We start from the raw sequence: 16,763 nt of genomic DNA, 5'->3' as shown, positions 1-16,763 counted from the left end.
ACCAGGATGCCCCACTCCCTTCCTCTGTATGCACTTACGCATACAGCAGGGATCGAAGGGGACCATCGAGGACAGGAAGCTGGACAAGTGAAACCAACAGCAGTTTCTGCTGAAAAAATGTGTCTCCCCCTGAGCCTCATCACATCCTTCTCAGGCCGCCCTCTCATTTGGTTTCCCACGTTCCACGGATGGATGTATCACCTCTGTGCAGCACATCAATTCATCATTGATCACCCCACCTCCTCAGGACCCTAAGACTGCAAGGAAAGGAGAGGCAGCTATCTGGTCTGTTAGTCCCACATTCATTTACTGGATGTCTTCTGAGTACAGAGCCAGTCACTGAATTACAGGACACCAGGGCTGGCAGAGCCTTGATAAATCATCTGGTCTGACCCTCGTGCTACACAGATGGCAGCACTTACAAGGAGAGGTTAAGTGACTGGCTTAAGGTCACACAGAGGAGCTAAGGCCTGAATTCAGACCACCTGTCAGCGGTTCATTGTGCTTGCCACTCCACCCTGTTGTCGGGGGAGGGTGAAGATGATGGATTAGCTTATGTGAGCATAAAACAGTGGAAAACACACACATTTCCCTAAGTGCTACAAATTAGTAAGAACCCCGGGAAAAAGGCAGACACAAGGGATTTTTTTAGAAAGTAAAATTGAAAAGCATGGGGGTAAACTCTTGCTTGTAAATGGTGATCACATTAGGAATATGTGGGGAAAATGTTTTGGGGAAGGTGTCTTTATTTTTCTTGCTTCCCTGCTACATTTGTTCTCTAATCCATGCTCTCATCAGCAACACTATTCTCATGCCATTTTTCTTTTCCCTGACATATTTATCACCTTATTTTCATATTATACTATAAACTTTGGTATATACAAGTTTTTAAAGCAGTCATTTTTAATGCAAGATAACACACCAAGCTTTGAGGCCCCCAGTAAAATTGACTAAGGACATCTGGCATTAAAACGCTTACGTTTCCTCTCTAGTAAAACCTGCCATCCATTGGCTGTCTGTAAAAAGTAACACAGGAATGAAAACGGGCTGGCATTTTGAAACCAAAAATACTCCCCAAAATCGCACTTTTCTTATTTCAATTCAAAAACTTCAAGATAGATCACCTGACATTGAGAGGTGATATTTGGAGCAATTGCTTATTTTTATCTAATTGAGTTTGATTACATACAAGTCCCAGTTAACTCATCTACTAATTTTTCCTGACAGGAATAGAAGGTAGTACTAAATGGGTAATTGGAATTAAATTCTAAAAACACAAATGTTGTAGGTTCTTACGAAAATAAAGCATTTTTATTTATTTATCTTGACAACTCAAAAATAAATATTCTAGTCTCTTTGATAGAACAACCTTGGTTAAAATGAAACCTCTGAAGGTGCTGGAGACCCCGTGGGTGTTGTCAGGTATGGATAGCTTTTCTTTTCAGGAGGGTGAGTAAGCTGTGACCGCAGCTTCTGAGCAATAGGCACCAAAGGTTACAATGGTTTCCACTTCCATTGCCCCTTCCAAACCCACTGGTCCTTCGTAGGAGGCATGATACCCATCCTGCCCTCAGTGATTCTTGGTCAAAAGGCCACCTACTTAAGATGTGTGTATAAATTTAAGATTATGCACGCTTGTTCTTTTGATTGTTTATTATCAATATCTATATATCTGTTTCAGTGACAAACCTATTCATATCTGAAATAAGAGTGATTTATTACCGCCAAATAAAAGACTGAGACTGGTGTCAACATGAGCCCTCAATTTCTACCCTAAGTAAAAATAATAGAACAGGTTGGGGAAAGTCATCTAGGTGCTCAGCTGACTGATGGGGGCCATCTCTCTTCCCACCCATTCTTCCCCATTGCCTGGTGGGTTTTTCCATGACCAGTGCAGGGGCCTAAGGTTATTTGGAGAAAAGAGAAGATACAACCTAAAGCACCAAGTTCTCTAGGTGTCTAACCTATAGGTGGATAGGTTGTAGCACAGGGTGGAGTCCCTCAAACAAATGCTCTAATAGTCAGGGTTGAAAGCAGATCCAACCTTCTTGATTTACAGATGAGGAAACTGATAATCAGAGAGGTGAAGGCCTAGCCCAAGGCCACACAGCTTGTTAGTGGCTAAGTTAACACTCACACCCATCTCTCCTATTTTCCAGACAAATAAATACTCTTGAGTGCAAATGCCATCTAGTTACAAGTGTTTTTTAATCTGTCCTTCAGGAAGCCACAGATTTCTTAAATGGCATCTGGATTGCTTCAGTTTTTTTCATTTACATTTGCATTAGGGAAGAGAACAAATCTGTGCTCAAGAACATGTTGGTAATATTTGTGGCATAAAATTAAGCACATGGCATGACTTCCTTTCTGGATTCAGAACATTAACTGCACTTACCCGTACTGGACAACACCCATCAGTGGACCGGCAGGGCCAATGTCAAGAGCTTGGGCAACACCAGCCAGGAGCTGCTTCTGGATTCGGAATCGCCGTTTGCCAATGCTGGTGCTCCCATCAATTAAAAACGACAAGTCAATTTTGCAGTCTGCGGAATGGAAAAAGACTATGATTCTCATGATCTCTCACTGCATTTACCTGGGCATCCTCTTGTTCCTCCTTCTCCATCAGAGCCCCCTGAGAAATGAAAAGAAATGGAAAAAAAGGTAGTAAGATGCAGGGTATATTTATTTACATCCCACAGGGGTTTCCCTGAGCACCAGGGTCTTGGACACTTGGGCTAGTCCTTATTTCCATAACCGTTTAAAACTCTATGTGTCTGCCGCAATGACGGGTTTCAGAAGCAGCGACGTCCTAGCCAAGCTTGGGAAGGCTGTCAATGGTTTCCTAGGCAGTGAGAGTCTTCTAAGTGCAGACTCCCCGTTGTGAGAATTCATCAAGACTGAATCTCAAGAGTGTGTGGCTTTTTGCTCTCACCCTAACTTTTTAGAAACAAGTGTTGGATTTTTATAAGGTGTGAGAGATCTGCAAGGCCAGCACTGAGGGAGGGCAGGAATTATAGAATAAGAAATTGATATCAATATTCTCCTTCATTTCCCTGGGCAAGGCAACCAAAGAAATTATCCACATATATGTATAGGATGTCAGTCCTTGTTTGTAGCTATCTTAGAGTTTTTTCTTTCTTTCTTTCAGTTGTGATTAAGACTAGGATAGTTATTCTGGCTTAGGATCTCTGGATCTCTGTGGATCACTATGAAGATTATAAGAGAGGTAAAGGAACTAGTGAAAATCCACACAGGCTAATGGAAATTAGTGTTTTCTTTGCTGTAGACAGAAATGATATCATCTCAGTATGATAAAACTGACTATTCAATGCTGATAAGAGGTTCTTATTGGGAGCTATAGATCCCTTTGATTAGTAAAAAGTGAAAAATAAATTATTTAACAGTTGCAGTTTAGAAGACAAAAATGTTTCAAAACAGATCTCCATACGGGGGGGAAAAAAAAGAAGGCTGGGTGTGGTGGCTCACACCTGTAATCCCAGCACTTCGGGAGGCCAAGGTGGGTGGATCACAAAGTCAGGAGATCAAGTCCATCCTGGCTAACATGGTGAAACCCCATCTTTACTAAAAATACAAAAAATTAGCCGGGCATGGTGGCGGCTGCCTGTAGTCCCAGTTACTCGGGAAGCCGAGGCAGGAGAATGGCGTGAACCCGGGGCGTGGAGCTTGCAATTAGCCAAGATCGCGCCACTGCGCTCCAGCCTGGGAGACAGAGCAAGACTCCGTCTCAAAAGAAAAAAAAAAAAGAGAGTAAAGTTGGAAATTTCTAGGCTGCTGTATCCAAGAGGACACTGGGGCACTGCCCGTCGGGGGTGGACAGCAGTGGCCAGACAGGCCTGCACCTCTCCTATCTGCACACAACCACCCACATTCTCTACTGTGCCTTGTTGCCATGGGGCTGGAGGAGAAGCTCTGTAGGTGGAGAGGGTTGTTGCTAGTTTAACAAAATCGTTTTAAAGAGGAAAGCAATAAATGAACATGAGTTGACAAAGTTTTGAGCAGAAGAATTGATGAGAAATATTTACTGCTGAGTGCTACAGCAGAACTGTGATTATGAGAAAAGTTATACCTGAGAATGTGTTTTATTATCTTGCAGTGTTGCATGGCAATCAAAACCAGGGAAGTAGGAGACGAGAGGGACCCGTCTGGGACTCGCTGACTTCGCTCCATCTAGAATCAGGGCACCTGTTTGTACCTTGGCTCAGTAGCAAATCTCAAAAGAAAAGCTTTTACCTCCTGTCGGCCTGCCTGTGCAGTGCCTACCAATTCATCCTTTGCAGTTGGCTTCCCTTGTCCTTTGCTGCCCCCAAACTGCCTATACCCAAGCATGATCTTGAGATGAATGAAAGAGGCAAATAAAGCCCAGAAGCAGAGTTTAAAGATGCCACTAAAACCTGGGGTATAGCAAAGGAGAAGCAGCATGTGATTCTCATATGCAGCTTGTCATATTGTTGATACCCAAGGAAGGCCAACTCATTTTTTTTCTGGCTGGGCTTGCAGTGTGAATTGTTGCCAGCAGGTGGCAGTGGAGTTCTTTAGGGCTTGCCGCCCACCAGCACCTACAGTTTGCTAGACTCTCAGGCTCCACCCAAACCTATAGAGTCAGGGCTGCATTTTAACAAGATCCCCAGGTGATTCCTGTGCACAGTAAAGTTGCAGAAGTACTCCTGAGGTGGGGTTTCCCTTCCAGATGTCAGTAGATTAGTTCAATATGCCTTTTGGAATAAAGTATTTTTTGGGAACAACTGTTAATTAGAATAAGGGCCAAAGGGAATTTTCTTTTTATATGAATAAAGTACATGGATATTGTAGCATCTATTTTGATTCCTCACAGGCAGTTTTTCCTCCTTATTTCTTACATCTTGAATTGTGTTCAGGATTAACACGTTCATCTCATAGTTAGGTCTTAAGAAGGTGAGCTGTTTCTCTATTGCTTAATTCTCTTTACTCACTAGCCTGATGGCTGATAGCAGGGTTATCTTTGCTCCACTTTTAAATGACAATGGTTCCAGCTCAGGGCATGTTTTGACTGAGACCCATGGCTTTCTTATATGGAGATGAAAACATTCTGATCTGAAGATGCCAACATCAATGCTAACAGGTAGAATTGGGTTATGCAATGTTCAGTGTGAGCAATTTATTATGGCTACAGAAGAGGTCACAGGTTGAAACTCAAGGAAGAGAAAGATATAGGATCTATGGGAATCAATCTACCAATTCATTTAATTGCTCTAGTTTCCTTCAACATGGTACAATTTTACAGATTAATGCTTTGTGTTGTCCAATACATCAGGCCAGTGTTTCTTAACTCTGGATACATATCAGAGTCATGTACATATCAGGGTTGCTAATGCAGCTTCAACAAATGAAGACTCCTGGGATTCACTCTGGACAGTGCTTCTCAAGGGTAAATGTGCAAAGAAATCAGTCACTGTAGAACCAGCAGGTCTGGGGTGGAGTCTGAGATTCTGTGTTTCTAACAAGCTCCCTAGTGATGCTGATGCTGCTGGTCTCCAGACCACACTTTGGGTAGCAAGGTCTAGGGAGAACCTGATACAGTAGGTATGAGGCAGGAAGGTGGGCATCTCTAATAATGTCTTCAGGTGATTCTCATATGCAGCAAGGTTGAGCCTCATTGTCCATTGGTGGCTGACTAGCAGTGACTTTCTAGAGGAATTTGCAGGTGCTTTCCTTCCATACCTTGTAGGCTACTACTATACCGTTCTCATTTTCCTTATTTTTCTCTGGTTCTTCCTTTCTGATATCCTCAGGTGGTTTATCCTCCACCTAGTGTGGTTCTTCAGGCTTACGTCTTGTGTTTCTTCTTACTTTACTCTGTCTCCCTAAGTCACATTTTCTGTTCTCATAGCCTCGGTTTTGAACCATAGCTCATCGTCTTACAACTCTAAATTTCTGATTGGGCTGTTCCTTCTGAATGTCAGATCTGGGTAGTCTTCTCTCTACCAGATCAAATGTCTTGAAGAAGATGATAGACATAAACCTGCTCCATCCCCGGTGTTCCTCATTGTAGTACCATTTACCTAGTTGCTCAGCTCATCTTTAACTTCTCCCTCTCTCAAACCTCTGCCTTCAATCCTATAGATTCTTCCTTCTCTGTATCTCTTGAATATGCCCATTTATCTTCATTTCCACTTCCAACTCCGAGCTCTGGCCACCATCATTTGCACTAGACAATTGCCCCTGCCAACCTGCCCATCTCCTCCTTTCATCCTTCCTTGTCTTTCTGTTCCATCCCATTGTTCACCCTGTTGCCATAGTGATATTAAAACATCTTGATCCTCTCCCCCTCATGCACATAGACAGTTTATATCCTTCAAAAGCTTCCTTTTCCCCTTAGAACAAGGTGTCAAAAGAGAGGAGATAAATAGATCCATGGTAGGAGAGAGGCAGGTTTGAGTGGGAGTGAGTGGGAAGAGAGGAGAGAGCAGTTCAGATGTCAAAGACACCGTGGGTTTCTAGTTGTCAATTAACTTACTTGGATCTCCCAGGGATACTGGCTCCAAAGACTGTGTGCTCAATTCTTCTTTTGGAACACGTCCTGGAAAGAGCAGTAAAACTTTTGGTGACTTACAAGGACAGGAAGCAGCTGGCCTTACCCCAGGGAAGGGGACATAATGGATATTCACACCCAGCTTGGGGGCTTGGCTTAAAACTAACTGTGCTTTTCTTTACATTACCCCCATCCTGAGAAAAATAATAAATTAATATTTACTTACAGCCTATCAAAAACATAGTACTCTGCTGAGGGATTTGAAATAGGAGACTTGAGTTCCGCTCTCGTTAATTTATTATTTATTCTGAGCCTTAGTTTTGTTATCTGAAAGCGTTAAGCACTTTGCCATTGTAAATTATGCCTCTGTAAAATTCTGAAAATCTTGAGCCACAGAATGTGTCTTCCTCGAATAAACCTCCACCGTGCCAAGATCATGTAGGTCTTCAGTCAACATTTGGTGACTGAGACAAAGAACGAAGATGAGTAAGGCGCAAGGAGGACAATCTAATGAGGACTGGATGTGGACTAGAGAAAGACAGTTTATTTAAGAGCAACTCAAATAAGAGGGCTTAAAATGCAACTCCTCCCTCCTAGCTGTTTGAGACTAGAAGTAGAGATGCAAAAAGGTTTCATGCTGTCAGAAGCTGTGCGTATGAGTTGCATTTCAGCCTTGGGGAAGGGGGTTTCTTTAGAGCCATTTACATGTGAGCCAAGTTCATAAATATACCATTTAAAGAAATAAAGACAACAAAAGCGAATCTTTTCAGGCTTGGTAAGACAAATGGGCTTCCCAGGAAGAGCGGGCTTGCAGCACCGGAAGTGAGTCTCCCCATTTTTAGGATGCCCGGAAGTTCCGGGATTCCCCGGGGGTGGAGGAAGATGCGGGGGTCATTGCTCGCGCTTGGCTGCAGTGAGCCTTCTACTAGCTTGTTATTTTTTCCAGTTTGCAAAGCACATGATTTCATCCTTCCATTAAAGGTCAGCTAGCTCATCTCACTTCCTCACATCATTTTAAACATTCACTTTGGGTGTCTAACAGCATTTCTCAGCCAGGAGCCTGTCGTGGAAACGCCCCAACGCGCTGCGTTGGAGGAAGGGGAGAAGTACAAGTCCAGAGGCAGAGTCCTCTCCTTCACCTCCTTCTTCCCCTACCAGTACAATCTTCCCTCCTACGAAGAGCTGGAAGGTCTTGTTGGAGTTTCGAATATTTAATGCAGTAGGCAGCGAACAACACCCATTCTTGTGAAGGGAAAACCTGAAAGCCATTTTGCAAAGGAGGAAGTGGAGTTGGAGAAAGTTAAAGTGTGCTGCCAGATGGAGTGAGGATCCAAACCCATTTTGAGGGTGGGAAACTAGCTCCCTTCTAGCTTTTTGTCTTCACGTTTCCTCTCTCCCTTTTGTTATCCAGTACTGCTCCTTACCCCAGACCTCCCTAGGGAAGGAGTTTCAGTGTGCCCTTTGCAAGACCCTTAAGTCAGAGGCGGGAGCCATTAGAAATCCTAGGCTAGCGGAGCTCAGCCACTCTGCCAGCTGGATTATTAGACTCTTAGTTCTCTTATCCTATGCATCTTGATCCAGGCGTGACTGAGAGGTTGGGCTGTATAATTACCTTCATCTAAAAGGACCGATCCAGGTTTCCATGAGTCCATCTCTCCTGATTTTCAAAATTGAAAAGAAGCAAAACTTGTTACTTAAACCAAACTAATAGAAACTCTCGAGTGAATTGCCGGGATGATAAGGTTTCCCAATTGTGTCCGAAAATTAAAGAAAGGAACAGAGGGCCAGAATTTTGGATGAAGCAACCTGAAATCTGTATGATTTTTTAAAATCTGAAGCTCTTAAGGTCAAAGTCATAAACATCTTTACCAGTTTCTTTTTCATTATACACCAAGAATCTTGGAATAATGGGAATCCTCGGATTCAAAAGGAACTAAAAGTTCATCCATTCCAAACCATCTCCCAACCTGTTTTTACAACATCCCTGGCCTGCGAGTGGCTGGCTAGTGCTTGAATACTTCCAGAGAGAGAGGATTCACTATATATTCAACCAAAGTAGTAGATTCCTTCTTGCACTATTGAGACTGAATATTTTGTCCTAAATCCTTTCCCATCTATCCATACGTCCACACTTATTAAGCACTCACTATGTGCCTAATATCGTTCTAGGTACATTTGTCCCACCTGTTTGAATTCCCTTGGAACTACACAGAACAGATATGGCCCTTTCAGGGAATAGGCAATCCACTTATTTCCTGAGATTCTGCTTCTCGGTGTGTGACTCAGAATAAAGGAAAGTAGCACCTGGACCTATATGCAGTAAGATGTTTAATGGCCTTCATCACAAACTGGTGCTGATGAAGTAGAAGGGGTGGAGGGGAGGGGGAGAGTCTTACACAATAATCTCTGATCTTTTTTGGAAAATCATGGCTGAGAGGGGCTCGGGGCAGCACAAATGTGTCAGGAAGCCTTATAACACAGAAATGGCTGTTTCCATTTCTTTCTGCTTCTCTCCCTCCTTTCCTCTCTTTTCCATGTCTCCCCTCCCTTCCTCCCTCCTTCCCTCCATCCCTCCCTCCTCTTAGATCAGAAAGTTGAGAGCATGATCAGCTTTTTATTTCTTAAAGGCTATCAGCTTTTCTGCCAGCTGAAATTACTAACACACTGAAAAAAGGTGATATTTTTCTTTATGTGATGAAGATGCCAGGCAGTTTTGAAAGGCAATCTGTTCTCACACATTCTGGTTTAATGGTGAGACCTGAGTTTAATCTAGTTCAGTCATTAACCAGGTGGGTGACCTTGAGCTAATCACAAACCCTTTGTGAGCCTTAGTTTCTTTGTAAGTAATATAAGCAGATCGGGCAGGATAGTCTCCACATTCAAAATATTTATGAAATGCTTAAACATTCTGATCAAGAACGTTCTGCTTCTTTAGCCTTATTACTTTATCGCCACCTACTGGTGAAAATATGCACTTTACCCTTTTCCTAAAAAAAGGTGCTGCAGGCTTCTCTCAGTTTTTGCCCAAGGCTTGCTTTCTTTTTCTTTTTTCCGATGCACTCTTGCATGTCAGGTAGATTAGGATGCTGGGTGCTCTACTACTTTATCAGGAGATAAACAGTCCCCCAACATCAGGGATTTCCAAGCCTCTTGCTCCTGTCTTAGAAGCCTGTCCTTATATTAACGCCACTTTCAGTTAGTTTGGGACAAGTTTGAACCAAATTACATTCATCCAAAAGCCAAAGGCTGAAAAATATTTGGACAGCTGAGACTTGGTGTTTTTTGGACTCAGTAGTAATGAGAAGTAAATTTGTGAGAACATTTGTATTCTGGCATCAAGGAGGAACAGGGTGGTATCAAGAAAAAAGACGTCAGAAGCCCATCCTGGGTCTGCCAGAGACCAACTGGGAGCCTGGGGAGCTCACTTACCTTCTTTCCTGTTCGCCTCCAGTTTTTTCCAGTGTAGGGCCGTCATAAAGACTTTCCCTGCGCTGTCACATGGAGGAGACTCGAAGGAGGTAAATGTGTATAAAATCACTCTGAAAAGTGTGAGTCACTTTTAGAAAAGCAGGGAATTATTTTTGTGTTTTTGTGACAATTCTTGCTTGGTCATCTCATAGATACAGTCATGTCTAAAAGGAGTGTTGGTTCTAATGTTCTCACTTACAAGTGGGAGCTGAATGATGAGAACACATGGACACATGGTGGGGAACAGCACATGCTGGGGCCTGTTGGAGGGTTGGGAGGGAGGGAGAGCATCAGGAAGAATAACTAATGGATACTGGGTTTAATACTTAGGTGATGGGATGATCTGTATAGCAAACCACCATGGCACACATTTACTTATGTAACAAACCTGCACATTTGGCACATGTACCCCTGAACTTCAGATGCAAGTTGGAAATTAAAAAAAAAAAAAAAAAAAAAAAGATGTATTGGTTCTGAATGATTTCTGGGGTAAAAATATAGAAGCCATTGGTGTTTATGGAGAGCTTGCTTAGTGTCAGGCATTGACTGAGCACTTTCTATGTGTTAAGTCACAATCATCCAGTGACTTAGCTGCAGCTATGATCCCATTTTACAGGTAAGGACACTCACATACAGGGAGCGGCAGAACAGAACTTTAAGCCCAGGCAGGCAGGCTCCAAAGCCTACCCTTAACCACCATCTATTTATCACACACGAGGAGGAGTCATCATCGCTTCAGCATCTCAGGGTACTTGGTTAGGCCACTGAAGAGCTGGGCCTGGCCCAGCCACCTGCAACTCATGCTAATGTAGTCAAGTCTTCAAAAGGGCCCAGAACCATCCCTGCTCCTAAGACTGTGGTATAATCTTGGTGCTGGTTCCAGCTCCTTCTGTTCCCTGTACATCTAGAAGTCACCAACACAGGACCCAAGCAGGGGCTGCAAACATGGCCCTTCGGGCTCTCAAATTTTGTAAGACAGAAGCCCAAGTGGCCCTTCAGCTCCCTGCTGTCTTCCCAGTGACTCCCCTGGGGTGTAGTTTTTAGGAGGAAGCGGCTCTGAAAGGCAGCGGGCATCTGGACCAGCAGAATCTCTAGGCTTCCCTTCTCTTCACCTGGCTTCATGTCCCAAGAGCTGCACATTCACTGGAGAGCAGATTCTTGCTGTACTGAAGTGGGGGGCACTAAGAGGGTGGGGTGTTGCAGCTGTGCCCAGGGTGTTGCCATGCTGGTAGCGCATCGCACAAGGACTCTCAGAGAAGGCTGAGGACAGTCTGGGGTCCTGGGCGTAAGCCATCATGTCAACAAAGCATCGACAGTCCCAGGTTTATAAATGGGCTACCATCCAAGGCTCAGTGTGGGGTATATTTTGGGAGACCTGGCAGCCTTTTCTCTTGGAAACAACATTAACTCCATTGTTAGGTTGCCAGACCAGTGAAGCTTCTTTGACTCAAACATAGCTCATGGTACGAAGCCAACCAGCATAAGGATGGTTCCGAGGAAAAGCCACCGGGTTTTAACTTGAATTATCAGGAGCCCATCACCCCCACCTCCTCCATACAGCAGGAGTAGACTGCCCCAACTCCCAGAACCCTGGTAGGAGGGGTAAAGGCTGGCAGTGGGAGACCCAGTGCTTACGAGGCAGTGGCATTGCTGATGACTCTGAAGCGGGAGAGTGTGGGACCTGTGAAGGCAAAAGCCCCAGCAGCGTAATTCTAGGATTTGAAAATATTTGATTCATGTTTGCAGTTCTAATGTACAGCATAGTATCTGACATATAGTATGCTCAATAAATATTTTTAAAAATTAAATAACAGGTCCCCTTCCTGAGAGCTTCAGCTTAAATGCAGGAGGAGGGGTACATGAATTTCTATCTGTGGCTGAAGGCACCGTGGGAGAGGGTGGCAGGCATCACTCATGGGTCATACACCTGGTGTCCTGTAGAAAGGAGGATGACAACATCATCAGGTCCGCATGTAGCTGCTTGTGTCTGGGTTGATCTAAACACAAAGGAGGTGTTTAGTGCAGACCGCAGGATTCGGTTGCCCCACATGGTATATTTTTATCAGTAACAGGAATGGAGACAGGTGGCATGTTTATCCATTTTTCAGATGACACAAAGATTACAAGGATGTTAACCCATTAAATGACAGAACTAATACTCAGGAAGACTGCAGCCGACTAAACGAAGGAAGGATTTAATAGAGATAGGTGATTTTTCCAATGTGGGCTTCAAAAACTCGATTGTACCTAGGCAGGATTGAGGTGATCTGTTTCTACGTAGGTATATGATAAAAAGTCCTGATCATGAGGTCAGGAGATCGAGACCATCCTGGCTAACACAGTGAAACCCCATCTCTACCAAATATAAAAAAAATTAGCTGGGCATGGTGGTGGGTGCCTGTAGTCCCAGCTACTTAGGAGGCTGAAGCAGGAGAATGGTGTGAACTTGGGAGGTGGAGCTTGCAGTGAGCCGAGATTGTGCCACTGCACTCCAGCCTGGGCTTTAGGTATTGCAAGCTCAGTAGGAGATAAGCCAGTGGTGAGACAAGGCTTACTCCAAATGGAACTTGGGATGTTTTAGTGGAAGCAGAGTATTTAGGACTACAGAGGCAATTGCCTGGCACACTACCCAGGCGACATTGTGTTTGGGGTGCCCTGGTGTATGAATTATTAATAGTCTACAGCATAGTTAGAGGGTGTACTGTCAAGTCATGGAAAGACCTATTAGAGGGATTAAAGAAATATCCTGGAAAAGATGAGATATAAAAAAAGACATGAAGTCTGGCTTCATGTATTTGAAAGGCCCTCTAATTTGAGACACTCTCAAAGGTTCTCAGCCTTTTTATGTTCTAAAAAATTGTCAAAGACCCCAAAGACCCTTAGTTGGTATGAGTTATAGCTATTAATTTTTATCATTTAGAAATTACAACTATGCATTTTCTCATTTGAAACGGAATACTAACTGGCAATTTATTCAACTACTAATTTACTTTACTTTCACTTATTTTAATTTATTATTTCATTTTTTTTTTTTTTTTTTTTTTTAGACGGGGTCTCCCCCCTGCCTAGGCTGGGGGGCGGTGGTGCCCTCTCCGCCTACTGCATCCTCTGCCTCCCAGGTTTAAGTAATTCTCCTGCCTCAGCCTCCTGAGTAACTGGGATTACAGGCGCACACCACCGGCTAATTTTTGTATTTTTAGTAGAGGCAGGGTCTCACCATGTGGACCAAACTAGTCTCGAACTCTTGACCTCAAATGATCCACCCGCCTTGGCCTCCCAAAGTGCTGGGATTACAGGTGTGAACCACCGCACCCTGCCTAACTATTAATTTACTTCAAAGTGACAATATAATTATTATATTTTAATGTAAGTGTTAATTTTTACTGAAAAAAAAACTATTTTCTAAAACCAAGAGAAGAGTGGCAAATGTCTCCAATGTCTGTCATAATAGAAGATAGCTGGAGTCTGTTATCAGCTCCTGCAGTCAGTTGTGATATGTTGTTTTTGTTGAAATATGTGGAGAAAATCTGTCCTCACAATGACATGTAGTCAGAGAAGGGAAGATGTCACAGGATCTCTGAAAGCAGGGTCTTTGGACCACACTTTGAGAACCACTGCCTTAGACAAATTAGTAACGAGGAACTGAAGTTCTGGATAGTTACGTCTAACAGTTTCTCCCACCAAATGAAGGGGCTGGGAATTCCCTACTATGTGAAGTATAGGGTAAAGGCCTCTGTCTGGCACACCATAAGTGATTCATTTTTAGGTGAGAAGTTAGGCCAGATGTACTTTATATAATTCTTTCCAGTTCCATAATCTGACAATTTTATAGCTGAGGAACTGGGCAGCTTGCCTTGTATACATGACTGCATCTGAGATGAGAGCTGGTCGAAGGATGTCTAAGAACTCCAAATGTTCCTACATGCCTTTACTCAGGGTGTGCAAATGGCTTCCTCCCCCTGCAGGAGCCATAATGGGGCTTCCTAACTAGTCTAGGTCTGAGCACCTCGAGGGTGTTGCGGGAGTCCTTTAAGTCAGGAAGACTCCGAGAGTTCATGGGAGGCTCTGAGGCACTCAGAGCAAAGTTGCAGGGATGATGGTGAAGAGAGAAGCAGCAGAAATTGGGTAGGCTTTGAAGGTAAAAAGGAAGCTAGGAACATCCGTGTGGGTCAAGACAGAGTGGAATTATTGGGAGCATAAAGGAGAATGGAGGAGAAACAGAGAATCCCAGAGCTGTAGAACTGGAGGACGGTAAACTCAGAAAAAGGGAATGAGGCCAAACGCATTCAGCAGAATACAGCCTTGAAACAAACCCAACATTGTCAGGCAGTAAAAGATCGAAGATGCAAATCAGGTAATGCGCCTCCTTGCCAACCATCCCCCATGCCATATCCCAACCACGTGCTGTGTTTGGGTATTCGTGCTTTATCCTGGAGGCCAGTCTGAGGATGGGCCTGGTAGGTGCAGAGTGGTGCAGAGACTGCTTAGTGGGGGAATCTCTTGAGGGGCCACAAAGTAATGACAGCCCTTGGGTGTCTTTGTTGACAAAGTTCTTCTCTTTGACGCACTGAGAACCGATCAATCAAAGAGACATTTTCTCAAGGTTAAATATCTCAGCATGCCCCCAAAGTCTGGTGACCTGAAGTTGAGCTGCAGAGGCCAAGAGCAAGTGTGTGGGGGAAGTCTTCCTGTTTGCAAAGTGCCACAGAGCAAATTCCCAGGGAGCAGGGATGGTAAGCAGTGGGCAACTTACCCAGGCCGACATCCGCTCTAACAGGTTTCTGGAAGGCAGCTCCTGAAGGATCTTGCCTTTGGATACCTGAGGGGATTACACGGGGTCAGCTGATGTACACACAGCCAGCAGGCTGCTTTCTTTCCTTATTTTGCCCCCTGGTGAAAATTACCTTAGTTCAGAGTTTCCTTGGAAGTCAGCCGAGCTCTCTGTGCCTGGCTGTACTTTTGGGGGTTGCAGAGGAGGCAAAAATCTTGGCCAAGGGGACAGGAGGAAACAGTGCCCCATGACTTCGCCTCCTGAAGAGTCCCACGAGTCTGTAGAGGCCTAAGATGGCCTTGGAGTCCTTGCCCTGGCCAGTGTTCTGATTCTCAAGCCTTTGTGTCCAGGAAAACAGCATGTGCATTGGCAAAGGTGCAATTGTGAAGCTCGTAGAAGCTGCTCGCCCTGACCAGAGGAGCCCATGGGGCCCTTGTTCCTATCCAGTAGCAAGTAAAACAGAATCTACAGTTTCTAAGAACATGTGGAGAGTGGACGAGTATCCCCCAGCAGGGGGAAGACCTGAACACCCCCCTCGATTGTAGGTCCTTCTGGTCCTAGTGCCCTGTGGCTTCAGAGGGAATGGTATACTTCCACCAAGTGTATCAGCTCATAGACCGGGCCGTGAGTAGAGTTTCTGGAAACCATCAAACCCTGCTAGATTTTCCTTTCTAATCTCTGCAGGCCTTTACAGTGCTGCAGAGAAGAGAATTTGCTGGATTCCTAGTTCTGCAGCCAAACCATTAAGGGGCATACAGAAATGAAGACAGCCAGGGGCATTTCAGAATTCATAGGTGAACTCCGGGGTGGAGGCGGGTGGGAGAGAATGTATTTCTATCCCCAGTGGCATAGAATTACTCAGGCAAAAAAGAGGAAAAAAAGGCTCTTGCCTGGGAGATGATACAAATTTCCCTCAGTGTTTTACCGTAGTTCCTCAAAAATAAGTCCCAGAGAGTGTCCCTTTTCAGGTCTGTAAGAGCCCAGTTACTGAATCCTGAGACATTCCTTTCACGACCTCTACAGAATCACCTCAAGAGAACGGAGACTGGGTCAGGGCTTTGCTTACTTAACCACTTCCTTATATGTTTTCTTATAATTTGGACCCTTGAGCTATATCTTCTGTTGACCTAAGCGGTTTGATAGTCCTTGTCCAAATCTAAATTAAATGGCAAAGATGTAGAGAGGAACCCCATGTAAATAAGCTTAACTTTCATCAGTGGCTGGAAAGGGAGTTTAGGGTCTTACCTGGATCAGCTCCGGGCCTGTTTTGGCTGCTTGTGTAGGTGGTAGCGGACCAGAGATCTGTAAGAACATTTGACTGGTCAGAGCATGAATTTTATTTTATTTTAATTAATTAACTTATTTTTGAGTCAGAGTCTCACTGTATGCCCAGAGCTGGAGTGCAGCAGCACGATCTTAGCTCACTGCAACCTCCGGGTTCAAGCGATTCTCCCACCTCAGCCTCCTGAGTTGCTGGGATTACAGGTGCATACCACCAGGCTCGACTAATGTTTTGTATTTTTAGTAGAGATGGAGTTTTACCATGTTGGCCAGGCTGGTCTCGAACTTCTGACCTTGAGTGATCTGCCTGCCTCAGCCTCCCAAGGCATGAGCCACCGCGACCGGCCAATAAATTTTAACCTAACTGTTCTCATTCTTTCCATGATCCAACCTAGCAAAACATTACCAAGGTCGGAAACAAGGTGAAGCTCTATATTTTGGCAGTCTGAACCTGCCTTGGAAGAGGAATTCAAATAGAAAAAAAGAAAAAGAAAAAAGAGTATTTAACTTAAAACAAGAACTAAAAACTACAGGCAATAATAACCTTTGTATTTCACAACTATCAAAGTATCTTTTAGTCAAATGCCATATTTCTTTACACTCCATTATTCTGACAATAATTCTCAACTGTGCCACTCATGGGGAGGTTGAAGTAATCCTTCAATGGAAATGTCACTTAACATTCAGCAATTTGCTTAAGCTGCATTAACATGG

General features: G+C 44.1%; 1 protein-coding gene across 4 annotated transcripts in view; it reads right to left on the bottom strand.

The window, feature by feature from the left end:
• VIT (vitrin) overlaps positions 1-16,763 on the bottom strand; it is a 125,694-nt gene that overhangs the window by 25,515 nt on the left and 83,416 nt on the right. For 3 of the 4 annotated variants that reach the window (XM_026454757.1, XM_026454758.1, XM_026454760.1), the window contains 5 exons: positions 16,014-16,070; positions 14,751-14,816; positions 8,142-8,186; positions 6,515-6,577; positions 2,396-2,543 (listed from right to left, as the gene is read on the bottom strand). In XM_026454757.1, the coding sequence (XP_026310542.1) occupies positions 2,396-2,543; positions 6,515-6,577; positions 8,142-8,186; positions 14,751-14,816; positions 16,014-16,070 (379 nt within the window). The remainder of the gene's footprint in view (positions 1-2,395; positions 2,544-6,514; positions 6,578-8,141; positions 8,187-14,750; positions 14,817-16,013; positions 16,071-16,763) is intronic. The other variant, XM_026454759.1, reaches the window with a different exon arrangement.

This window comes from Piliocolobus tephrosceles, chromosome 15 (genome assembly GCF_002776525.5).
Source record: "Piliocolobus tephrosceles isolate RC106 chromosome 15, ASM277652v3, whole genome shotgun sequence".
Lineage (NCBI taxonomy): Eukaryota > Metazoa > Chordata > Mammalia > Primates > Cercopithecidae > Piliocolobus > Piliocolobus tephrosceles.
This window is presented reverse-complemented; position numbering and strand designations above follow the sequence as displayed.